Raw genomic sequence first — 26,403 nt, 5'->3', positions numbered from 1 at the left:
CTTATATAGCTTTAAAACGTGTTTAATTTGCATATTAAAACTAGTGTAGAAAATGGCAAATTTAAATGATATAATTGAATTTTCATTTTGCACTAAATGTTGCACATATGAATGGGAAAATGTAAATTTAAATACAGAAATGCATTGCCATTTTGTATATTACATTTCAAATTGAATTTTGCTGCACATATGCTTCCATATTTTGTAACCCCATGCATGTTTCTCGTGGTTTGTGGCTAGACAGGGAGTGAGTGTACATTCTGTTGTTGATTTTCTTTTCTTTGAGAGACTTAGTGAGAATTTAACTCAAGTTAGACTAAACTTTTGTTTGTTATTTTGGCATTGCCCCCTTCTGAAGTCTTTATTTCCCTCTCAACTTGTACTTTGTTTCAAAGAAACCCAGCTATGCTGTTAAAACAGATCTTGTTGTTGTGGTGCTGTGGCAGGGCCCAGACAAATGCTCTTCAAACACTTAATTTGTTACGTTCTGGAAAAACAACCCCTAGACACTCATAGGACGTAACACCTCTTACATTATGAAGTTACGAAGAACGTCCAGTAGGCCAATAATTAAAGCTCTGTTGCCCCCTCTTGTGTGCAGTTCATGCTGTGAAATCGAATCACTGTCCTCAAGTTCTAGTTTAAGTGGAAGAATAACAGTGACGTAACAGGGATGAGAATCTGGAACGATTCCAGGCCCTTATGATTCTATTAACGAATTGTTTAGCACTTAAGTGTTCCACTGTTAGATGATGAGAGGATTTTAATAATAGCATTTTTTACTGTCTTTTTGCAGCTTTTTAAAGCTGTCAAAACACAACAAACAATGAGGTAACCTAAATTTGTCATTATTTACTAGCCTAATTGCTTGTTTTCTTTATAAAAAACAAAAAAAACAGCTTCTCTATTCTTTTTGTATTCTATCTATTTGTTTTCTTTTCATTTATTATGCAATTAACAAAAATAAAAAAATTAAAAAAAATTCCTACATGTACTGCGTTAGGCTAACTGAGACTTGTCATAGCACTTGCATATTATTGCTCTTTTCTTGATTTTGATTGCTTCCATTGTCCTCATTTGAAAGTCGCTTCGGATAAAAGCATCTGATAAATGACTAAACATAAATGTAATGTAAACATTGTCAACCAAATCCTGACTCTTCTGGCACATGCTGAATATATTCCTCAAATTCCCATCTTAACCATTCTCAAGAAGTAAAAGTCTCTACTGAATTTAGGTCATCTAGCTGCAGATTTAAACCCTTCCACTCGTATGCTTCGTATAATCAGTAAGCTTTTAAGATGGTGAAACTTTGCTACATTGACCTGTTAGCAACACAGCTGCAGCAGCGGGACTGTCCCCTGCCGTGCATCTGGCCTCACTGCAGATCAGGTCTAAGGAAATCATGGATGTTTCAAGTCCCAGGACTGAAGCTTCTTCAATGGAGTCTAGTTCCAAGCTTTTCTGCTGCAGATCCGTGAGGCGTTGCATCCCTCTGGTATATAGACAGGAGCTCTACCACATCCTGAGCATGACCGGACCCCTGGTATGAAATTTTTCTCTCTCACTTACACTCATGTATGAATATAAAATATTAATCTATTCATATTAACATAAAGGAAACTTTGGAAGTTTTAGCCTATATCAATTTCACCTCATGTGGCAAAGAATAAATCTGCCAGCCAGAATTGTCATTATTTCCTCCATATAGCTCAGTGCTCTCATATACTTCTCATCCACTGAGAATTCTCAGGTTGTCATTCTAGGTTGCATCGCGCATTCTGAATTATCTCCTGCCATTTGTCATAACAATGTTTTGCGGTCGCCTGGGAAACAGTGTGCTGGCTGGTTATGGAATGGCCTCAGCTGTGAGTTTATGTTTCAATCTGCATATTGTTTCTCTGGAGTGTTACGTACTGTTTTCTTTGTGGTAAAACAGAAACACTGGTGTATGAAATGCAAATGTTGGCACAGTACTGTAAAGGTTCAGCCATCGGGGGTTTGACGTATCACACACCTTTGGTTTTGAAGCTTGTGTATTGAAGTAGTTCAGAGCATGGCTGAGAAGAAGCTGATGCTTGTTATTCTGATTTATCAGACGATAAACATAACAACTGCAGCTACAGGTGGAGGTCTTGCGCTGGCGGCTGACACCCTTATCTCTCAGGTATGAAAATATGTATGGCTATGCAGTGGGGTCCAACAGGATGAGATGGGATTTAAACATAAATTGAATTAGGAAAAAAAGCTAAATAAAGCATTCCCCCCTGGAGCTCCTGCAATGAAACATGAAATACATAACATTCTGCTGAAATTCTATATTTGGTACCATATGAGACATGCAGGAATACAGAATACATTTTAAGTGTCTGAGTTATGATTTCATGTTCTTGTCAGACCTTCGGTGGGAAGAACCTGCGCCGTGTTGGCATAATCTTGCAGAGGAGTGTCCTGATCCTCCTGATCTTCTGTTTGCCCTGTTGGGGTCTGCTCATCAACACCCAGCCCCTCCTTCTGCTGCTGGGTCAAGATCCAGAGGTGGCCAGGTGATTCACTACAAAAAAATTAAAATCTTCATTAGAATAAGTAATTTTAAGTAATGTTTTTAAATATATTAAATTTTTTTGTTCATATTAAAAATGTTGTTAGATATTACAATATACAGGTGCATCTCAATAAATTAGAATGTCGCGGAAAAGTTCATTTATTTCAGTAATTCAACTCAAATTGTGAAACTTGTGTATTAAATAAATTCAATGCACACAGACTGAAGTAGTTTAAGTCTTTGCTTCTTTTAATTGTGATAATTTTGAACAAAAACCCACCAATTCACTATCTCAACAAATTAGAATATGGTGACATGCCAATCAGCTAATCAACTCAAAATACCTGCAAAGGCATGTCACCATATTCTAATTTGTTGAGATAGTGAATTGGTGGGTTTTTGTTAAATGTGAGCCAAAATCATAACAATTAAAAGAACCGAAGACTTAAACTACTTCAGTCTGTGTGCATTGAATTTATTTAATACACGTGTTTCACAATTTGAGTTGAATTACTGAAATAAATTAACTTTTCCACAACATTCTAATTTATTGAGATGCACCTGTATTTTATTTTATATGTCTTACCATATTAGCATTATGCTTTTCCTGATTTTAAAGGAATCATTTAATGGATTTTAATTAAATCTACTGAACATTTACTTATACCTTCAGGCCAGGGGCACCTGCAGGATTCGTTTTGTTTCTTTATAAAGTTAATTTAGAAAAACGTTTGGAGCATTTTCTGTTCGTTAAAGGTAAGTTTTTTTTTTTTTTTAAGTAACGACCAAGCGGCCAGCGGCACACAGAGCTGATCATAGCCTATGATCGATTTAGCCTTCTCAAATCATCTCGACTTGCCTAAAATAAAAACTATAGATATAAAACAATTCAAGCATATCACAATGTTAGTTTAAATGTTTAAACTATATAAATGTGCGGTATTAGGCGCATATCTAATGGTTTGTGTGAAGAGTGGAAGCTGAAGCACACTTTGCAGGACATCGAGGCGCCAGAGCTGTCAACACTTGCATTTTTTTCTTGATAGTGGAAACAACTTCAAATACGCTGTAATTTTTGCTCATAAAGGTAAGAGTAATTCATCATTCGGAACTGTAAAGGGTCTACTTTTATTTGTGTGCATACACAATATCAACAAAACGTTGTGCTTTTATAAAATAAATAGGAAAACAGAGGATGCGCTTGCCTTCTCGTCTTGAACAGGGGTGAAACTCAACAAATTGAGTCACAGATATGATAAATATATCTATAGAAAGCTTTAAATTACTACTTTAAAACGAAATAATTCAATTCGAAAACAAAAGCTCTTTCATTATGTAATCTGTAAAGATGCATTTCTCTTTAAGGCATGTCCAGTGAGGTGGTGAGTCATTTTTCATCACAGTCCAAAATATAAAAATAAGGAAAATTATATTTTTTCAGTTTTTTTGTTGCTCTGCTCTGAATACCTTCAAATTTAAAGGATTTGCTGCAACATAATTTTGTCTGATATGTAAATTAATTATTTGCCTATATATATTTTTTTAATCCATGCAGCAAATGCTTTAAAAATGACTTTATTGCATTCCAGATGATTTTAAAGAATTTTTCACTATAAATTTTACGGGTAGCTTGAATGTAAAACATTGTTATGAATTCGTTGTATTCCCATTTGTAAAAATAGGCTACAAATGATTTGTTGTCTAACCCGATAATTACATGATTTGTTCACCAATGGATCCTCTGCAGTGAAAGGGTGCCTTTAGGATGAGGGTCCAAACTGCTGATAAAAACATCCCAATAATCCACAAGTAATCCACACGACTCCAGTCAATACATTAATGTCTTGTGAAGCAAAAAGCTGCGTGTTTGTAAAAAACAAAACAAATGTATCATTAAGGTTCTATCACTTCCGGCCAAAATACCAATCCATAACTCATAATAATGCTGGATTACAAACATGCAGCTTTCACTTCACAAGATATTAATTGATGGACTGGAGTCATGTTGATTACTTCTGGATTATTGTGATGTTTTTATCAGCTGTTTGAACTATATTTTCAGCAAATTTTCATTTTTTGGGTGAATGTCTAACAAAATGTATTGAGGTTTATACTAAAAACAAGAAAAACAAATATTTTTCAGTGGGAAAAAGCTTCAAGATTTATTCTCTAAAACATTTTGCTTCAAGAAAATATATCTGGTTAAGACATTATTGTTTTACTGGATAACAAAACAAAAATAATGATTTATTTACTGGCCAACACTAGGTTGTGTTAAAAAAAGTATGTGCTGAATGGCTCATTGTTGTTTAGAATGAATAAATCATTTTGACTAGAACCAAAAAAGCAATATTTATTCATGTTAGTGTAAAGTTATAGATCCCCAATGTTTTGTACGAACAAGATAGTGTCTGAAAATGACAGTCCTTCCTATCCTCAGCAAATATATTTTGTAACATATTTTCCTAAATAAATATTGACGATGGTGTTAAATGAGGCATTTTAATGTGCACAGGCACACGTTCTAATACTCAATTTAGATGCAGGCCAAGATGGAAATGACACTGCGCAGCAGATTTATTCTTCTGTATGATAACTCACAGCTCTCTTTTTAAAATGATTCGTGTTGCCTTGTCCTCTATATCACAGTTACTAATGTGCTTCTTTTCAGGATAGCTCAACTCTATGTGGTTTATTACCTGCCAGCAGTTCCAGTGAGTCATAAAAAATAGCATCATTTTCCTCTTGCCAGCACAGTCACATAATTTGCATGATATAGCTTGAAATATAATACATATATACACACCCCATCTTCAACCAGCAGAGTTTCTCATTCTCTCTCTTTACACACAGGCTATGTTTTTGCATCAGCTGCAAGTAGCCTATCTCCAGAACCAGGTATGTAACCTTTTTTTTGGCAGATAAGTGTAGATAAACACCTTAGCCGAGCTTTTCAAAAAGCATTGTTGCATGCAAGATCTTAAAACCTGCAGAGCTGTGTAACTATCACAGTCAGCCTCCAACGGTTACGGTATGATCTTTATTGATAGAGATCATCTCGCTGTATGATACAGAGTGACTTCATGTGTGTCACTCAATGTAATGTCACATCAGTGATTGTAGATCCAAAGGATGGTTTAACAGTGGTTGTTTTGGGCCTGTAGGGAGTGATTCTGCCTCAGATGTATGCAGCCATTGCAGCCAACATTGCAAATGTGGCGACAAACTATATCCTTCTGAACTGGTTGGACCTTGGGTTATAGTAAGTTTGAAGGGTTGCAATCCCTGTCAATCATTTATACACAGTCATGCTGTATTGGTTATTTACTCAATAGTTCCGGTTAACGGAACAGATTGAACATATTTAATCATGCAGTAATGTGACTGTTTGAGCATTTTAACTGTTTACTCAATAGATTCTCTCGAAGACACTGATTCATTTAGGAATAAATCAAATTACTGTCTTTATGAGCGTGTTATTGCATCCTTTGCTAGACCAATTTGATCAAAAATGCTGATGACTAAGTCATCAATAAAATTCACTAAAGCAATTCATTCAAAACACTGATGAAAAACACAAACATGAAAAGTTGAAATTATAGCCTTAAAGGTCGAAATTATGACATACCAGTTGAAATTTTGACTTAAAAAGTCATGAGATAAAAAGTCAAATTATGTCTTATGCCTGAGAAAAAGTAATTTTTTGCCTTTTTATCTCATAATTTTGACTTATTGTCATAATTATGATTTTTTTTAAATCAAAATTCCAAATATAATCATATATTCAAATAAAAATGTTGAATACTGTTATAATTATGACTATTTCACAATATCAACTCTATGTAAAAATTACGCCATTTAAAGTCATTATTTTGACTTTTCGTCTCATAATTATGACTTACCACAGCATGATTTTTTTTCTTATGTGGCAGAAAGATGCTTCCATATGCTTCTTACTATGGCTCTGTTTGGAACTATTTTTGTAAGCAGAGTAAAAATACTCAGGCGGTGCTCAATGGAGAGCCAAATGACATGGGTGGAGTTTGTCCTAGTCCAGCTCCACCTCTATGGATCTAATGGGAGGGTGGAGCTTGACCTAATTAGGGTTAGGGTGTGGCTGAACCTTCAAGCACTAGCCATTACATCCAAAGAGGGGGAGCTGAACGTTAAGCTCCACTCATTGGCTGTGCACTGACCATGTTGTAACTAAAGTGTAAGTTATTCAGTATTAATCGTAATCATAATCGTACTCTGATATTCGGAACAACTACACTTGTTTTAGTTTGATACTGCTTAAATTTGAATCTATACAAGGACATGCAACTACTGTGCCATTTTTACAGTCATGTATTTTGCTGGCTTTTGTATTTCAGTGGATCTGCTGCTGCCAATACCATATCTCAGGTCTATATTTGTGTTTTCCTCTATTTGTACATTCGCTGGAAGAAGCTCCATGTTGAAACATGGGGAGGTAGGCTAACTACAGTAGCTAGTTAAACTTATAGATAAACCAGACAAACTTACTATATTGTTTAAAATAAATACATGAAATACCACTCTATGTCTGTGATATCTTTCTCTGCTCTCCACAGGCTGGTCATGTGACTCACTGCAGGAGTGGGATGGATATATGAAACTGGCCATCCCCAGTACCATGATGCTCTGCTTTGAGTGGTGGATTTATGAGGCTGGAGGATTCTTAGCAGGTGCTTTCTAAAGACTAAAGCCGAAAACAAACCTTTATGTTAATACACAGAAACCACTGCCTAGAAAATGAATTGAACTGTGCAATTTATTAGGCCTAGACATGAAGAATGGCCTCCAATTAAAATGTCTGTTTGGATACAGTGCTTAATGTGGTTTAGGTTATTAATTTTGGCCTCAGAAGATTTTTCATGCGTGATTGCTTCAGGAAAATAGAAAATACTTGTGTAAAAGCTTTAGCACAGAGAGAAAGCACTTTAATGCAACATTATAATACTGTGAAACGCATTCCTTTATGTCCGTCTCTTTCAGGCATGCTAGGAGAGTTGGATCTGGCAGCTCAACATGCGGTCATTATGCTGGCTTTTATAAACTACATGGTAATTTAAGCCCTAATATTTACCCAATTATAAAGTTCCTGAAGGAATATAACAGATGCTTCTGTTTTCCCACTATGTCCCTTGTCAAACAGTGATTTACTTGATACATCACCAGACAAACAAAGTATGTAAAATTTATTAGAGAACTCATAAATTATGAACAACTAGGTTGACACATATACTACAGTTCAAAGTTTGGGGTCAACAAGATTTTTTGTTTATTTATTTATTTTTTAAACTTTTGCTTATTAGCATGGATGTATCAAATGGATCAAAAGTGACAGTAAAGATATTTTTAATGTTACAAAAGATTTCTGTTGTGAATAAATGCTGTTCTTTTGAACATTCTAAATATCAAAGAATCATAACTGCAATATCTGTTTCCAGTATTGCTAATAATAAGAAATGTTTCTTGAGAATCAAATCAGTCATCATATTAGAATGATTTCTGAAGGATCATGTGACACTGTAGACTGGAGTAATGGCTGCTGAAAATTCAGCTTTATCAACACAGGAATTTATAAAAATATATTAACATAGAAAAGTGATTTTAAATTATAATAATATTTTACTGTATTTTTGATTTTTTTTTTTTTTTAAAGTGCCTTTGGTGAGCATAAGAGATGTCTTTCAAAACATAAAAACTGAACAGTAATGTATTTTCCTGGGATGCCAGTTTCCATTAGGGATTCAAGGTGCGGCGTGTGTGCGTGTAGGTAATGCACTCGGAGCAGGAGATACGGCCGGAGCAATCCGCACCAGCAAGGTGTCCCTCACCTGCACAGGTTTACAAACAGTCTTATTCCTTTGAGACACATTCATCTTTCATTGTCTGCACATGTCTGACATGTCCTTTTTCTTTTTCTTTATCTTTGGGATGCAGCTACCTTGGCTGTTTTGCAAGGTCTTGTGCTTGCATCGACAAAAACTGTGATTGGTTTCTTATTTACATCAGACGGGTAGGTATTTGTTTTGCAAATCAGACTTGCAGTGATGATGTTCTTTAAACAGTACTGTGATTGTGTCTTATTTTGTAGGCATATTGTGGTGCTCGTCTCCAAACTCTTGAACGTTTATTGTGTGCTTCAGTTCTTTGATGGTCTTGTTGTGAGTACTTTACACTGCTATTACTTTTTTTTTTTTTTTTTTTTTAGAAGAATTGACAAGTGATTTATTTTTATGCATGGTTTTAGATGGCTGTGTTTTCCAAATGTACTGTTGTTGTTTTTTTAAAGTAAAAAATAAATAAATAAATAATAAATAAATAAATATATATATCTTTTGTTTTAAAGGAACACTCCACTTTCTTTTGGAAATAGGCTCATTCTCCAACTCCCCCAGAGTTAATAAATTGAGTTTTACCGTTTTTGAATCCATTCAGCTGATCTCTGGATCTGGCGATAGCACTTTTAGCATAGCTTAGCATAGATAATTGAATCTGATTAGACCACTAGCATCGCGTTCAAAAATGACTAAGACCGGCAGAAAATGAAAAGTTGCGATTTTCTAGGCCGATTTGGCTAGGAACTATACTCTCATTCCGGCGAAATAATCAAGGAACTTTGCTGCCGTACCATGGCGCAGTGATATTACGCAGCGCCTGAAAGTAGTCCCCAGCTATATTATAACCAGGTACCTAGCTGGGGACTACTTTCAGGTGCTGCGTAATATCACTGCGCCTGCTGCGGCCATGGTACGGCAGCAAAGTTCCTTGATTATTACGCCGGAATGAGAGTATAGTTCTTAATCATATCAGCCTAGAAAATCGCAACTTTTCATTTTCTGCCGGTCTTAGTACACGATATAACTACAGAAGAGTCAAGTTTTAAACAGGACAAATATCGAAACTCTTTGGTCATTTTTGAACACGATGCTACTGGTCTAATCGGATTCAATGATCTATGCTAAGCTATGCTAAAAGTGCTATCGCCAGACCCGGAGATCGGCTGAATGGATTCCAAAACGGTAAAACTCAACTTATTAACTCTGGGGGAGTTGGAGAATGAGCCTATTTCCAAAAAAAGTGGAGTGTTCCTTTAAAGTTTAAAAAGTATATACAGTATATAATGATTTTACAAAGTTGTAATTAAAACAAAATTAAAAGAAAATACTATTTCAGTCTTTCTACATACAACGTAATGTTTAAAGGGATAGTTCACCTAAAAATGAAAATTTTGTCATCATTTACTCACCTTCATGTCCTTCCAAACCTGTATGAGTTTCTTTCTTATGTTGAACATAAAAGAAGATATTTTAAAGAATGCTGGTAATCAAACAGGTGATGGTCCCCATTGACTTCCATAGGATGAATGGGGACCAACAACTGTTTGATTCTTCAAAATATCTTTTTCTGTGTTAAACATAAGAAAGAAACTTATACAGTTTTGTAACAACATGAGGGTGAGTAAATGATGACATAATTTTCATTTTGGGGTTAACTGGTCCTTTAATTGAGTGTGTTTCAGTGAAATTTGCTAACAATGTTTTTTGGCAATAAATATATACAGTAAACAAAACATATAAAATGGATAATAAGTTTTTTTCTCTCACCCCATTGGTGAATTTTTATTTATTTATTTATTTTGAAGTATAATTTTAACTACAATATAGAATATAGTTGCCAATTGGGTAAGAAAATATTTTCTTGGAAAAAATCTTATGCAAATTTTGCTGCTCGGTTAAATGTTTAGCTCATCTGGAAGGCTGTCTGTAAATGCAAAAATGTATATGTCTAAATGTATTCTTTTGTTCTGTCCTCAAGTGTGTCAGCATGGGTATTCTGTTGGGTTCTGGGCAGCAGAAGATTGCAGCTGTAGCTAATTTTTTTGGGTATTACTGCATTGGACTTCCACTTGGCACCTCGCTCATGTTTGCTGCGAAATTAGACGTTGTTGGTTTGTTTTCCTTCATTTATTCATGCTGTGATCTTATTAACAATTCAAATTGTCAGTCATTATACTCATTGATATTCTGTGACCTTGTCATCTTCTGTGGTCACCATGTTAGCATCTGATTTCTAAATCATAATTTCATTGGGTTGAAGCACGTAGAGAACATCAGTGGACGCAGTACAGGTCCCTGCAGAATTGCATTAATGCATCTCGAGCACCCAGAACAGCATTCATTAAAACATTTCTGTAATGAGATAACAGCTGTCCTACAGCAATGTCCTCTCTTGCTTTCACAGGCTTTTGGCTGGGACTTCTCATTTGTGTATGTGTGCAGTCCAGTTTTTTCATTGCAGTCATTTTTAAGCTCAACTGGGAGAGAGTGACCAAAGAGGTATATTTCAGTATTTCAGGTGTGCTTCCTATTTTTTTTTTTTTTTTTTTAGTAATCATCTTTACAAAAGATCTTTTTAAGATGTTTAGTAAAAATGAATTGCAATTCACAGTCTATTTTACTTCATAATGTGTTGAAAACAGATATTCAGTGAAACAGGTAGTCAGTGAGGAAACAAAATATAGGATGAGACTGGATTAAGTCCATGAGGATTTGATCAGATTATAAAAAAATTGTTTTTACATACCAAAATGGATCCAGACTGAATGTGAGTTTGATAAAACAATGTCTAATTAGCTTATTAAAGCTGTTTTTTAACATTGGCCAGTAGCTTGTACTGCACATATGTCAATAGAAAATAAACGAATAAAAAAAAAAAATTAAATCACATTAAGTAATAATTACATTGAATACATTATTTTAAAAAATATTTTATAGAAATTATTATTAGTATTATAGATTAAAGGATTATTATTATAAAAATCTGATTATTTTATGTATTAATCTTATGAGTTTATTTACACTGTGAATTTTGACTTTTTATTCAGCTTTACACTGCAAAGACTGATGTGTTGTGTGTATTGATTGTTGAGTAAAGCTTTTTTTTTTTCTTTTTTTTTGCTGTCTTGCAATTACAGTTATTTCCTTCCATAAATGCAAGTGTAATTTTAGTTCAAATCTCCATGCTTTTAATTCTTTTCTGTTCTCATCAATAATATGGCATTATGTTTGGTACATCCATAACATTTCAGGCAGTGGAAAGAGCTGGAAAGCATAAAATCCCTGCAATGCCAACTCCAGGTAGTCTCACAGCGAGGCACAGAGAAGTACGTCTGATGACTTTTACTGTATCTTAACACAAAACATCTCTGGAAACTGAGCTTGATGTCTTGTCTGCTCTCAGAATGGGGATGAGTACATGAGAATGAACTCCAATGATCAGAACGAGGAGCCAAACGTGGAGGAAAAGCCCGCAGTTCTGCTCTCTACCGCTCAGCTGATCCTCAGGAGGGGTCTGACCACCTTCACTGCTCTTCTCATCTTAGCCGTAGGAATAGCCGTCCATCTCATTGTACCTTTACCTGAGGTGTCTTATGCTGTCAGAGCAAATACTACTTTGGACTCAAACTTTACTACACCTTCATCTCTCATCCATTCAACTTCAATCTCAGCATGAAAACCATAGCCTAGCTGTAGCTGTTCGTACATATATCTTAGGTATTTTCTGTTTAGCCATTTTCTAGAAAGTTGTAGTTTCCAAAACACATTTAATAATTTCTGAAGCATAACATACTTGCGGTTTAAAACAAGTAACTAACAGAAATGCAAATATATTTGGTTTTAAGAGTATTTTGTTTTATTGGAAAACAAGACAAAACACTGATTTAGAAAATAATATTATAAAATGTTTTATTTGAAAACCTGCAGACTTCTTTTTTTTACTTTGGAAATTTACTTTTGGTTTTTCAAAATTGTATTTTATTTGCAGTTTTTAAATTCCCAGCTGGCAGCAGCAGTGTTTACTGATGTTTTGGACTCTCATGTTTGACTGAAATCGTTTGAGAACAACATTGGTAGCATAATCTATCACATCTTTACATTTTCCCCAGGAATTCATGGGGCAGAAAGTCATTTTTACAGTCACTTTGAATGAAACAGTCTCATCTGCTGACCATGTTCTGCAGTAATGAGAAAGGAAAATGCTATAATCCTTAGAAAAAATCTGGGATTTGTACCCTTTTCCTATTTTACTCATGTTAGAATTTCTGATTTGTAAAAGAAACAAAATACAAAGAACTTTTTACATGTATTTTTGAACATATGCAACAAACACACCTGCAGAGTTTTCAATCACGAGCAGTCTCTGAATCATATTTTATATAATCAGGCATTCCTGATTTGATTTGTTTTGTTTTAATCTGAAAAAACAGATTAAAGGTGAAAATGATAAAACAAATGTTCTGATATTCATTCATCCTTAGCACACATCCTTAATATTTTAAACATAATTTAAAAATGAATAAAAGGAGACAAATTGCTGTCTGCACAATATTTATTTGGCAAATGATAGAAAAGTTTTAATTAAAATTACTCAAATGACATACATGTATAATTTGTTACTCATCACACATTTGCAATATTAAAAGTCCAGCTATTGGAACTCAGAGCACCTGTTACAACATCTTTTTCTTTTTCTCTCTTTTTTCTTATTCTTTTTCTTGAAATTTTGCCAGAACTTTCAGCTTTGTGAACATCACACTGGTTCAAAGGTTGGTGTGAGGCACCGAGGAAGGGAAAAACATGTTAATGTTTGCCTTTCTCCTTAAAAAAGTAATCCTTTTTATGAAATCGCATCTACTGTACATGATGGTCCAACACATGTGATTCTAATTTACGTCAGTTTAGTTATTAGTCACTCATGAAATTAATTCTTGGAACCCGATTGATGATTCACTGATTTGTTTGTAAATGTTCTTGGCTGTGAGATATACTATATGAAGAAACAAACCAAAATAGATCTACAATTACAGTGACATTACCGGCAAACAACAATCGAAAGCCAGTTGTAATGATAAACAAATCTTGGCTTTTAAATGTTAAAGTCTGTTTGTGGCTCTAGCTTGAAAGATCAGCTGGATGAATCATTTCATATGGGTTAATGGAGGGGGATCTGAAAAAGAGGAAAAGAGAGATAACAAGTAAATGGCATGCATAAGGCAAAAAGTATTTGTCATTGTAATCTGAAGGTAACTGACAGTGAAAAGACCAAAGGTCATGTGGACTATCAAAAACCTGAGAACGAGATGATCAGTGTTGGGAAGGTTACTTTGGAAGTGTAGCAGGTTACAGATTAAAATGTAATAAGTAGGGTAACTTTTCAATTAATTTATTAAAGTAATGTAACTGATTACATTTCATTACTTTTTGATTACTTTCTGAATGAGGGACAATTCAAGGCAGGTTTTGTTAAAAAGTTCAAACTCAAGGATAGATCAGTACCCATTGTTCGTGATCCAGCTGCACCTCCAGAAGTAAGTCTCATCACACTTTATATTTTTTATGATTATTTGCAAAACGCCATTGCTCTTCCACAGAAGAGAGGGGCAAGGTGAGCAGAGCTCATTAGCATTTAAAGGGATATCCCCCGAAATGAGTCACTGTGAACAGAGCAAGGTAAAAAGGGTGTTGTTTAACATGACCACTGAGGAATTTTAACCAATGTTGCAGACCTTTCGTAAAAACCTTAAAGAATCATACCAACTTGTGGAAAATGGGCATCCAGTGTCCTCTTTGAAGCACAGCCACGACAAAATGAGACTTACTGAGATTATTCTGAGGTTAAATACATATTTAAAATCATACCAAGAAATATTTTATTAGCTATGATACTGTTTTTGAAATCCAATCTTTGCATAGCTATGAAAGGACACACTGGAATCTAAAAATGCCTTGGAAAAAACAGTTAGTCTTAAAAAAATGAAGCATAGCTATATATAAACCCATACAGGAAATAAAAGAGTGTATGAAAAAATCTGATGTAACCCCCTTTGTAATCCTTAACATTTTCATAACTGTAATTTAATTACGCTTTTTTTTTTCTTCTCAGTAACTGTAACTGATTACAATTACTTTTATTTTGTAATTAAATTATGTAATTCCATTACATGTAACTAGTTGCCTCCCAACACTGGAGATTATTTAGTAGCATAAGATTTATGCAAAGTATAAGCTTTTACACCCTGTATTGTTTAATGTTTTAAAGACATCTCTTATGCTCACCAAGACTGCATTTATTTGATAAAAATACAGTAAAAACAGCAATATTGTGAAAATGATTACAGTTTAAAAAGTTTTCTCTTTTAATATATTTTGAAATGTAATTCCTGAGATAGCAATGCTGAATTCTCAGCATGATTACTCCAATCTGTAGTGTCACATGATCCTTCAGAAATCATTCTAATATGCTGATTTTCTGCTCAAGAAACATTTCTTATCATCAATGTTGAAAACAGCTTTATTATTGCTTAATATGCTTAATTTTGCTCAGTGTGCAGTGCTTAATATTTTTGTATAAGTCATAATAAATTTTTTCAGGATTATTTGATGAAATAAGTTCAAAAGATCAGCATTTATTTCAAATATGTTTTCATAACAATGTAAAAGTCTTAATGCATCCAATTTCAAAGTAAAAATGTCTTTAAAAATATTTTTGTAAGAATTTTAATAGTAATTTTTAGTATTTCTTTACTTGAGGAACAGTATAGTACTTTCATAAAAATGTAATACTTTAATACTTACTTTTTTCTTTCTTTCTTTCTTTCTTTCTTTCTTTCTTTCTTTTTTGAGAATGCTGTGTAGAGTTTTTATATGTACTCCAGAGAACACTCCACTAGTAAACGTTCCACCAAGATGCGAAACAATAAGTCAGTAATTTAAGCAACAATAAGTAATATGTAAAGCTTTTTTTTCTAAGTAGCAACTTTGTTGTTGTGGTGGAGCTAGAGCCAACTGTAACTCAAGCATGGGTTACATAGTTAGAGCTGGAGGTCTTCTGCTGTTAAATACACAGAACTATAAATATTCAACACAACTCAATACTGGCTATAATAAAAAATAATCATTATTCTTTTTACATTTATATGTTGTAAATACAGTTGTTAATCAACTTGTAATTAGACTTTAAAAATAACTGATTGATCTTGTGAAGCAATCTATCGTCACACAATGCAACTCTTTGCTGGGATTGCAAACATCCTCCTCCCATCCTGTGGATTAAATCAAAGCTTCTCATTGTCTTCACCTCAGTTAATCAGTAAGCTTTCAAAGGTGCTGAATGCGGACCTGAAGAATGAACAGCGGTAGAAGGGCTGCTTACAGTCTATGAAGCAAAGCCAGGCCTCTTACAGTGTCTTCGAGGATCACAGCTGAGAAGATCATGGACACCTCGAGTCCCAGAACTGATGCCGTGTCAATGGAGCCCAGTGCCAAGCTGTTTTGCTGTGGTTTCGTGAGGCGTTGCATCCCTCTGGTGTATAGAGAAGAGCTATACCACATCCTGCGCATGACTGGACCCCTGGTGAGGAGTCTGTCACATACACATCATGATAATGTGCTATGCTTGTTTTGTGTGAATAGTAAAGAGCTGGCAGAAAAATGCAGCCGCTTATACAAAAATGATCCATTACTGAATAGACCGTGATCTGTTTTGGGTAGAGTTTGTATTATGCTTTCATGCATGTCCATTTGAATATAAATTAATCCTGGATGAGTTGATTCTTGATTGTTAAATGCATCCATAATAATGTGTGATATGTCTTGCATCTTGCATAAAATAAATACTGTATAAAAATACGCCTGTCATAAATAGACTGGAAATCACATTAAGAGTATGGGATATTTCCAAAAGAAGATCAGTTAAAGAAATTGGTTACAAGCTAAATTCTCTCATGAATCTTCACAGATGTGCTTTGTTTTTCATCCATGTGACTATGTACTTTCACAGCCATAATCCATGTGAGACCAGAACTTTGATCTTCATTTTGTGCTAAATATTTCTTTGTTTGTATTCTTAGCTTGTGTGCCGGTTCCTGAATTTCCTCCTTTTCTTTGTGGTGACAATGTTCTGTGGCCGCCTGGGGAACACTGTGCTAGCAGGTTACGCCATGGCCTCAGCTGTAAGATCTGTTCGATTCAAAACTTCTGCCAGCCAATATGTGTTATGGACCACATTATGAAGATGTGCAATATAGTTATAGAGCATTAAGCAAGATGTGTTCAATTTGTTTTCCAGACAATAAATGTAACAGCTGCAGCGACGGGGTTGGGACTTGCTTTGGCATGTGACACTCTGGTATCACAGGTGTGTTTTATATACAAATAGCACTCCAACTGCTTTAAAAAATAATAAACCAAAAGCCTGAAATGAAAGAAAAAAAAAAAGAATTAGATAATGAAAGGACTACCATGAATCATACAATTTTTGACAGTAATGAAAATGAGGCTGTGAGGGACTGAAGTACAGTGCGTTTAATGGCTTGTACTGTTGTTCAGCTGACAAAAGGTCTTTCCGAAAAAATCTTTCAGTAGACAAAAACTCCATAAACAGATGTGAAAATTGTTATCTATCAGTTTTATTCAGTGCTTGCTGTTAGTTTATCTGTCAGAGCCTCATTCTCATCTGTGTGAAATTCAATATGGCGTCTAACCTTACTAAGGTCTATAAATAACTTGTCTTGTTTATTTTAAAATACTTCAAAGGCATTAGAATACAAATGATTCTCAATTGTTATATTGTCTGTGCTGTATAACATTATGCAAAGAAATCGACATAAATAGTGGGTTTTATGCGTTATTTCCATTATAGATCAGTTAAAGTAATTGGTAAAAACAAGATTCTGTCATAACATTTATAGTCATAAGACATTCTTAGTGTAACAGAAGTGTGAGGCGTGCGGATCCATGTGCAAGCTTTTTATTGACAGACGTGGTCAACAAACACAGGCAGGGTCGAAACACTAGCAAACAGGTATGGCACGGGCAAAACAGAAGAACATTTCTAGGGCTGGCGTAGGTCATCGATCGGCGAACAGAATCCAGAGGGCTTGACAAGAAGAGTAATCCAGAAACACGAGCAATAGTCCAGACGAGGTACAGACAGAGTCCGAGCGGCAAGACAAGGGTAAAGCCAAGGTACACAGGCAGGAATCAGGAACCAAGAAACAAAGCAATACGAAAAGACTAGACTACATTAGAACAAGACTCCGTAAGGCAGCTATCACTAGGAGAGTGATACACGCAGAACGATACAGGAGACTCAACATGGAAAGGCTTTCTAAGTAGCTAACACTAGGAGAGTGCTAAACGCTAGACAATACTCAGCGATCTGAACAGGATCTGAGTGGGTGTTATGTAGTGTGTGCAATGGCTCTCAGGAGAGCATGTGATTGTTGACAGCTGTGTGATCAGTGCATTCAGCTGTGTATGTGCAATCAGTGCAATGGATGATGGGAACTGTAGTCCGGAGTGGCATGTAACAGTCTGTGTGGTATAAGAGTCAATATGAAGGAAGGGCAACCTCTGATGGCGAGTGGACGGAAGACCATGAACCAGATTCGTGACACTTAGGTTAACACACGTCAGAGTAAAAGGTATAAAGCTTTCACTGAAGCAAAGGTAAAAAATCTCAAATGTACCTTATTTATCTCCATAACGGTATATAATTGTACCTTAAAGGCACATATTAGTACTTTAAATTACATATTAATGTTTATTCACTTACATACCCAAAGAGTACATGTTAATACCTTTTGAAAAGTTACAGTCCCAGTGATGGTTTTGTATCTTGTTTTCTAAGAGTGTATAGTAAAATAACTAATAGTTAATAGCATCTTGCCCTCAGACATTCGGTGGTAAGAACCTTCTCCGTGTAGGCATCATCCTGCAGAGAGGCATCGTAATTCTGACGCTCTTCAGTTTGCCCTGCTGGGCTTTGCTTGTGAACACCCAGCCTCTCCTTCTCTATCTGGGGCAGGACCCTGAGGTGGCCAGGTGACCGGCGCACTCTTTAACACACACTGACTGAACATATTTGGATTGATATTGACTGTTGAATGCTTAAACTGAACACTGATGCACTAGAGTACACTTTGGTGACTGACTGACACTTTCTCTCTCTCAGGATTGCACAGCTGTATGTGGTTGCATATTTGCCAGCAATTCCGGTAAGGTCCACTAATGGATGATTATGGATTGCATTTCCAGCCCAGATGAACTCAAATCAAATAATTATTTGTATACATTGCTGTTCATCCTCATCCTCTCTGTATTACAGGCAGTGTTTCTGTATCAGCTGCAACTGTCTTATCTTCAGAACCAGGTACATAAAATGTTTTTTAAGGAAATGATAACTTAATAACTGCATTCAGTTCTTGTATGTTGATGTTGTAATGCTCATGAACCCTCTGTAGGGAGTGATCAAGCCTCAGATGTATGCATCTGCAATTGCCAATGTTGCCAATGTGATAGTGAACTACATTCTGCTGTACTGGTGGGATTTTGGAGTCTAGTGAGTATAAATATTTTCAATATTATTTATGTGTCACATGTCTTTGGTTTTCAGTATTTTCATATTTTTTCTGTTCATTTTTAGTGGGTCTGCTGCTGCAAACACCTTTGCTCAAGTTTTTAATTGTTTTGCCCTGTTTTGTTTCATCCGCTGGCAGAGGCTCCATGAAAAAACTTGGGGAGGTGAGTTTTGTGGATGTTACTTTAAAACTGTAGTTTGCAAAGCTACTTGATTGACTATTTTTTTTAAACTACCTAGTCAAGCTACTTTTTGTTACTTTAGTCTTTTTCTGGAACAAAATAACGTTTTGAATGCTGTTTAGAGCGAACCATTTTCCTACAATAATTCGGATTCAAGCATAATGCGGGGCGCGTCGTTTGGAATGATTTGATTCACTAAATTGAATTAGACTCACGGCCGTCTACTGGGAGTCGATTCACTGGAATAATTCTTGCATACACTATATATATATATTCCTCCGCATATGGCAGAGAAAAGACGAGCCCATTAACTAAATTGAATAAGACTTTCCAAGACAATAAATTGACTCAGACTAACGCTTCTCACTAAAATGATTCGCTTATAGGAAAGTTTATGAAGAGCGCCTTTGTCCATTCAGCTTGTTGAGCTTGTTATGCAGGTCCCTGTCTGAAGGTTGGTTGGGTCATGAAGGTTCAAAACACACTCAGACTTAGAATTTCTTTTAGAGTTTGGGGGAAAATAGTTACTCTGTGGCTCATTTCTTACTGTTTTCCATTTCCTCCAAAAGGGTGGTCTTCAGAAGCCTTGCAGGATTGGGGGTCCTACATGAAGCTGGCCATTCCCAGCACACTGATGACCTGTTTTGAATGGTGGATCTATGAAGTTGGAGGCTTCTTGGCAGGTACATTCCATGGTTATAATAGTGAACTAAAACCATTAAAAAAACAAATGTAAAATATTGACAAGAACTATTATAGTATATAAATAGTGATAAAATAACAGTGGCATATTCACAATACAGAAAAAAATATGTTTATGTTTGTATACTTAACCAGTTTGCTTTTAATATTGTTGTTTCATTGAATCATTCCCTCATGAATAACTCTCCTCTTCCCATCAGGAATGTTGAGTGAGGTGGACCTGGCTGCTCAACACGTGGTTATAATGCTGGCGTACATCAACTACATGGTGTGTTTGGATGATCTGAGAATATTCATAATATCATAAAAAATGTGCCTTTTCCTTTTCATGATGGTGCTGTTTTTGTTCACCTCCTTTCTTATATGCCAGATCCCATTAGGAATGCAAGGTGCAGCGTGTGTTCGTGTGGGAAACGCACTTGGCGCTGGCGAAACAGCTGCTGCCATCCTCACTAGCAAGGTGTCTCTCATCAGTGCAGGTAAAAACATTACTGTACATATCAGTCATTCGCAAGCCTTTCATAACACTTAGTCATATGCTACACCAATTGATGGCATGTAAACATGTTCATTTTGTTCCCCAGCTGTTATAGCAATCTTTCAAGGTTTTGTTCTGGGCTCGACAAAAACAGTCATTGGCTACATATTCACTTCCGATGAGTAAGCCACTTATCTCATTATTTCAAGCACAAAAAAAATTAATACAAAATGTTTGTTGGCATAAGTACACTTTTAACAAATCTGTAAACACTCCAGTCTTCAAATTAAGAATTAAGATTTAACAGAAACAATATCAACAACAGCTGCGTTTCAATTATCCGTTTTGTGATGTTTGTCATATTTAGGGCTATAGCAGAGCTTGTGTCTCACCTACTGAACATCTACTGCCCTCTTCAGTTCTTTAATGGAATACTGGTGAGTTCTACACAACTTTTTTTTTTCTTCTTCTCTCATTTTTTAACATTTTACCAGTGACAGAGAGGAGAATGGACCACCTGCATTAAAATGAATGGGAGAATCTGTAATGCAGAAGTGTAGGAGTGTAGGAATGAAAGTCCTGCCTTTTAGTTAAAAGAGCCAATCTTCAGAAACTTTTTAGCATGAATTGAACTAAAGAAGCCCAACTTATGATGCCTTTGTTGCAATATTGTTTTACTATAATCAGTGTTGGGCAGTAACTAGTTACTAGTAATTTAGTTACTGTAATAATATTACTTTTTGCAGTAACTAGTGGTGTAACTAATTACTAATAAGATTTCAGTAATAATATTACAGTTACTTTCCATAAAACAGCTTAGTTACTTAGTTACTTTTGATGCCTCAACCCCGCTGATTTAAAATCTAACAATCAAATGATTCCTAGATTTATTTTCATAATTTTCATGACTTGCACATGCATGTGATGTCCCCAGTGCAGCAGGTAAGCTTGGAATATGGAAAAGCTTACATTCAGCAGATGGAAATATTGCATTATATTGATTTTGTCAGGAAAAAAGATCTGTTGTGTAAGTTGTGGCTTTACTTTACTTTGGCATTACATCCCTCTGATCAGCATGTGGTACATTATATTAATATAATTACAAATATTTTTGGAAAATTAAACAGTTTCTTACAAACTCATGTGATTTGATAAAATACATAACGAAATTTAATCGCATATTGGTAACTGAAAAATTACTTCAAGCTGCACATGACAATTAATGAGATGAATACAACACTTCTACTTGAATGCCACTATCAATCACTACTGAGTGTTTGTAATAACTTCTGACTGCGATCCAATGTGGATTTTGGTCAAATGATGAGGCAGAAATATGTTGTTAGTAACATTCTAGAATAATTTTTTCTGGAAGATACACAGTTACAACTTCTGTGGGGCGTGAAGAAAATGTAATGTAACTAGTAGTGTAACTAATTACTGTTGCCAGAAAGTAATAAGTAAAGTAACAATATTACTTTTGAAAGGAGTAACTAGTAATGAGTAATATATTACATTCTTTGAGTAACTAGCCCAACACTGACTATAATTGATATACTATCATATTTTTTGTAAAATTTTAAATTAGATTTTATATTTTAAATTATTTTATATTTAATGTTTAAAATGTATAAATTATATTTTATTTCAGCTATTTAACATATATTTTAATTAGATTTATATTATATTTTTATATACTTGTTAAAGTTTTTGTAATTTTGTTGTTTTTGTCATGTTGTTTTAAATGTCTGTATTTTCATAATTTTTTATTCATTATTTTAGTTGTTTTAGTTATTTTAGTACTTCAAGTTGAACTAAAAAAAGTTTATGTTATATATATATATATATATATATATATATATATGCCTGTGTGCAATTACTGTATTAAAATGAATATTCAAGTCAAGTCAAGTCACCTTTATTTATACAGCACTTTTTACAATACAGGTTGTTTCAAAGCAGCTTTACAGTGTTAAACAGGAAAATAGTGTGTCAATAATGCAGGAGGAAAATAGTAAACAGTCAATTTTTCAGTTAAAGTCAGTTCATTGTTGATTTAGTGATATCATCATCCAGCTCAGTTCTGTTCTCTTCAAATAGTGTCTGTGCAATCAAGCCGACAATATTGCCAGAAATTAAGTTCATGCTATATTATATGTAATTTTTTTGGTTGGTTTGTGTGTATTTGTGTATATTATGAGTTCCTGTATTACAGTTTTTTTTTCCTTTCAGGGTGTTGGCATGGGCATTCTTCTTGGCACAGGGCAGCAGAAGATAGCCGCTATTGCTAACCTCTTTGGCTACTACTGCATTGGACTCCCATCGAGCATTGTTTTGATGTTCACAGCTAAATTACAAGTTGCTGGTTCGTCTAAATGCATCATATTGACTCTCGTCACAATCACTGGTATTCGATTACAGGGAACCTTTTAATATTCAAAAGGATAAAAGTACACACATCCGAAAATATCTTGGCCAGGTGCAAGATCAAGGGGTACCATCAAAAAATGGAAAAAAGATCTGCACACCTTTATTTATTTATTCCCTTTATTCAAATTTTTTTTTTAAAGCAGCAACGTTTCGGTCCAAAGGGTGTTTGCCTGACGAAGGTCTTGGACCGAAACCTTTTAATATTTACAATCATTTATTCCCTGCTCTTTCAGGCTTTTGGCTGGGCCTCCTTATTGCAGTATTTTTGCTTGCGATTTTTTTCGTTGTGGCTATTTTCAAATTAAACTGGAAGAAAATGACAGAAGAGGTAGGCATATCAGGTCTATTAAAACGGCACCTTTCTTTTATTATACTGCTCATGATCATGTGCTGAGTTGATGACTAAAAGAGGCTCTTTCTCTTTTAAAGGCAATTGAGCGTACAGGAAAGAGTGAAAATGGAGCAGCAAATGGAGCAATGACCCCGAACCATCGCAACAGCTTCTACCAGGTGGTGCTCAATGCAGAGGTATTTTTCTGTCTTAGTAGTTTTTATTTTTAAATAATCAACAAGAACTAGAACTAGTTTAATGCATTAACTAAAAACAAAATAACATGCTAAAAAATTAATGCATTCAATGATTTCTGCTGATTTTCATACATACACTTTTAAAGGGATGGTTCACCAAAAATAAAAATTGTTATTTGCTCATCCTCATGTTGTTCCTATGATGACTGTCTATGACTTCATTTGCATTTCACAGAAGAGATTAAGATATTATGAAGAATGTTTCAACAGTCATGTCCATATAATGAAAGTCATTGGGGTCAAAAACATAATTGTAAAAAAAAACAAAACAAAAAAACGCTTGCAGTCTAAGAATGGGATCTTACAGTTTCAGAACGGGAATGGATATGTGGTTGTGAGCTCTCAAGACCAGGATGAGGGGCTCAACCATACTGTGGTGCACGAGGGACCAAACGTGACTCAAGTGGAGGAAAAGCCCGCAGTTCTGCTCTCTACCGCTCAGCTGATCATCAGGAGGGGTCTGACCACCCTTGCTGCTCTTCTAATCCTAGTTGTAGGGATAGCCGTCCATCTCATTGTGCCTTTACCTGAGATATCTGGTGCTGGTGCAAATTTTACTTTGGACTCAAACTTTACCACAGCCACTCCCATCTCAGTGAGTATCGTTTGAAACCTGGACCTCAGATAGATTCACTGTGAATATCTCTATGCTGTGAACATGAGAGGTAATGAAGAAATTGTGTTGAATTAGAAAAGTTGAAGCATTTTCACATTGGTCTCAGGCTGTATATTTTGACCTAGACAGATGATCATATTTTTATTCTGTGTGCTCTGGCTGTGTCCACAGCATTAGGCCGAGTAGTAAGAAAATCGAGCAGCTTAGCAGGAAAAGGTCTGTTCCCCAGTGACACTGTCATATAATCTCTTCAGTTGACATTTCTAGTCAAGCGGCTGGAGAATTGCTGCCAAAAAGAAGACATTCTATAAAGCCGCTGTCATATATTGAAAAATCTGTATTATTAAACATGGTGGAATGGTGGAAACTCGAAGCAAACGTTGTCAGTTGCATTCGGAACCTTGCTAAGGAATCCTGCCTGCCTATAATAACGGGCTGTTCAAACAGAACACGTATTTGTTTAAAAGTGTGAGTTGCAGGCCAGTGGAATAAAAAAAAAAAAGCATGGTCTAGAGACATGCATTTTAAAAGTTGAACTTCGCTTAATTTAAGCACCACACTTTGGAATTACATATCATGCGCGAGGTCCTGCGAAAGACACAAGAAGGGGCTGTTCACACAGAATACGTTTATGAATTCCACTGTGCTGCTTTTCAGTTGTTTTCTGTGTAAAACATGCAATAGATGGGCATGTTTCAACATAGCGTTCTAAAAACACAGTGTTTAAGTTAAAAGAAATTCAACTTTAGACTTTGTGGTGGGTTTCTTTCCATCAGGGGCCATTCATGCACAATGGGGTTTTGCATTGAAAACATGCATAGTAAGTAGTGAAATTGGTGTCTTTTAACTTGAGTGCTGCATTTTTATAATGTCTTGCATGAGATGCACAACAGTCAAACGCTTTCTGTGTGAACAGCCCTTTACACTGCCTTGGCTCTTGTGTTTTTAAATACAAAAAACACATTCTGAAAGAATGGTCACTAAAAGGTGTCAAAGCAAATGTTCTGATCCATTTGTACTGTTGTATGAATTAGAACAACCACAAGGTGTACTGTATGTCAGAAATAAAGCAGGACATCCGTTTATTGTTCTGCCATTTTGGTTTTTCAAGTTTTTCATCTTTTTGTACTGTAAAACATTTTTAGCTTTGTGCATAAACTGTATGCATCACTTATATATACAACATTATCTACTTTTTATCTTTAATATTTTGTCCGTCTGAAATACTAATGCTCTATCCTAAGCCTACTAATATATATTCACATATATGCTGATATGCCTCTCCACAGCTCTTCTGTCATATTGTTTGTTGCTAACTTGTTATATGTAAATGTTTGATCCACCTATAGGCCATTTAGATGAACTAATCATAGGAATTTTCCTGGTTAAACAGTCTGATGTGATTGTGACTCTGGACTGTTTTCAGATAAGTGTCAGTGTCACATGTGGAAGGGTAATTCAGCTGCAGGGAGCAAAGAGTGATATTAGTGGGGGTTGTTTCATTGGAACTGATAAAGTCAGTGACATGATTTAAATTGAACAAGACATATAAAAACACACATGCCCTGTGCTGGGCAGTCAGGGGTTTCAGCACTCCCTTTTTTTTGTAAAAAGATAATCTATAATTAGATTTAATTCATACTTTCAAACAGCTGCAAAGACTGCACATAGCTGACTTAGAGCAGCTTATCACAAATGACAATCCCTGGATCAATAAATCACTATCCCATTATATAGAGAGTGTATGGGGTTATTTTTCTATATCAGCTGTATTCAGAGCCAGGTCATCTAAGGACAAATAAAATACAAAAATGTAATACAAAATGCACATCCCCAGATCCTGGCACGTTGGTCCAGCGTGAAATCCAACGGCATCTATGTGAAAGTCATAATTGCAATGTGGCATGGTCTCAGTCGACACGAAACAAAAGTTGTGATAGTGTTTTCTTCCATATTGCAACATATGTCTGAGTTAAACATTTTTTGAAAAAAAAAAATAAATAAATAAAAAAATAGGGTGGCACTTGATTTTGTTCAGTTGGAATTGATTGGATCATTATTGTTTGCTAATTGCTGAGATCTTAATGACAGGTTGTACGTAATTTTATGAGTACACATGTATTATTATATGCATAAAAAATGATGTGCACTGATAAATCATTTAGAATAAAAACTGCATTATTTCAAAAATAAGGATACTGAATGTTAATTTCACGGTGGCTTCAATTACACCAGCGTGCAAAAAGTAGATTGTTGTGCATTTCAACTTTCAGTCCATGAAATAACATTCATTTAAAAAGGTTCCTGATATTCATGTTTGTCATTTGTGTTTGTGGCAACACATTTGCTTTTTTTAATATAAATTCATGAGATGGTAAAGATGTGAGAGCACGTGGGAATGAGAAAATAGCCT

The 26,403-nt window shown here is 35.1% G+C and overlaps 2 protein-coding genes across 4 annotated transcripts; both read left to right on the top strand.

Annotated features, from left to right (window-relative positions):
- Positions 1-1,107: 1,107 nt before the first annotated feature.
- On the top strand, positions 1,108-12,103 carry LOC131554383 (multidrug and toxin extrusion protein 1). 3 transcript variants are annotated; one of them, XM_058799729.1, is made up of 17 exons: positions 1,108-1,546; positions 1,767-1,868; positions 2,099-2,167; positions 2,398-2,546; positions 5,217-5,259; positions 5,399-5,443; positions 5,710-5,807; positions 6,919-7,016; positions 7,138-7,251; positions 7,562-7,629; positions 8,306-8,414; positions 8,513-8,588; positions 8,667-8,736; positions 10,391-10,523; positions 10,817-10,930; positions 11,664-11,738; positions 11,816-11,955. In XM_058799729.1, the coding sequence occupies exons 1-16, from the start codon at positions 1,406-1,408 to the stop codon at positions 11,687-11,689; spliced, it is 1,455 nt and encodes a 484-aa protein (XP_058655712.1). In that variant the 5' UTR covers positions 1,108-1,405; the 3' UTR covers positions 11,690-11,738; positions 11,816-11,955. The 3 variants fall into 3 exon arrangements, with proteins under 3 accessions (XP_058655712.1, XP_058655710.1, XP_058655711.1); XM_058799727.1 differs by having other exon boundaries at positions 1,138-1,546; positions 10,817-10,911; positions 11,816-12,103; XM_058799728.1 differs by having other exon boundaries at positions 1,422-1,546; positions 1,754-1,868; positions 10,817-10,911; positions 11,816-12,103.
- A 1,731-nt stretch (positions 12,104-13,834) lies between these two features.
- Positions 13,835-25,264, top strand: slc47a4 (solute carrier family 47 member 4). The gene is made up of 18 exons (XM_058799726.1): positions 13,835-13,943; positions 15,718-15,988; positions 16,485-16,586; positions 16,703-16,771; positions 18,311-18,459; positions 18,590-18,632; positions 18,743-18,787; positions 18,879-18,976; positions 19,061-19,158; positions 19,746-19,859; positions 20,079-20,146; positions 20,249-20,357; positions 20,463-20,538; positions 20,724-20,793; positions 22,589-22,721; positions 23,020-23,114; positions 23,216-23,314; positions 23,682-25,264. The coding sequence occupies exons 2-18, from the start codon at positions 15,848-15,850 to the stop codon at positions 23,982-23,984; spliced, it is 1,812 nt and encodes a 603-aa protein (XP_058655709.1). The 5' UTR covers positions 13,835-13,943; positions 15,718-15,847; the 3' UTR covers positions 23,985-25,264.
- The last annotated feature ends 1,139 nt before the right edge of the window (positions 25,265-26,403 follow it).

This window comes from Onychostoma macrolepis, chromosome 15, assembly GCF_012432095.1.
Source record: "Onychostoma macrolepis isolate SWU-2019 chromosome 15, ASM1243209v1, whole genome shotgun sequence".
Taxonomy (NCBI): domain Eukaryota; kingdom Metazoa; phylum Chordata; class Actinopteri; order Cypriniformes; family Cyprinidae; genus Onychostoma; species Onychostoma macrolepis.
The sequence above is the reverse complement of the archived record's forward strand: the minus strand, read 5'-3'. Positions and strand labels throughout refer to the sequence as shown.

Excerpts from the sequence above, each read along its gene's own strand:
- LOC131554383 (XM_058799727.1), top strand. The coding sequence starts at position 1,406 with ATGGATGTTTCAAGTCCCAGGACTGAAGCTTCTTCAATGGAGTCTAGT. Across the intron at positions 5,808-6,918 it reads TGGTTGGACCTTGGGTTATA|TGGATCTGCTGCTGCCAATA; the intron begins GTAAGTTTGAAG and ends TTTGTATTTCAG. Across the intron at positions 11,739-11,815 it reads TCACAGCGAGGCACAGAGAA|AATGGGGATGAGTACATGAG; the intron begins GTACGTCTGATG and ends GTCTGCTCTCAG.
- slc47a4 (XM_058799726.1), top strand. The coding sequence starts at position 15,848 with ATGGACACCTCGAGTCCCAGAACTGATGCCGTGTCAATGGAGCCCAGT. Across the intron at positions 18,633-18,742 it reads CATATTTGCCAGCAATTCCG|GCAGTGTTTCTGTATCAGCT; the intron begins GTAAGGTCCACT and ends TCTGTATTACAG. Across the intron at positions 20,358-20,462 it reads GGTGTCTCTCATCAGTGCAG|CTGTTATAGCAATCTTTCAA; the intron begins GTAAAAACATTA and ends TTTGTTCCCCAG.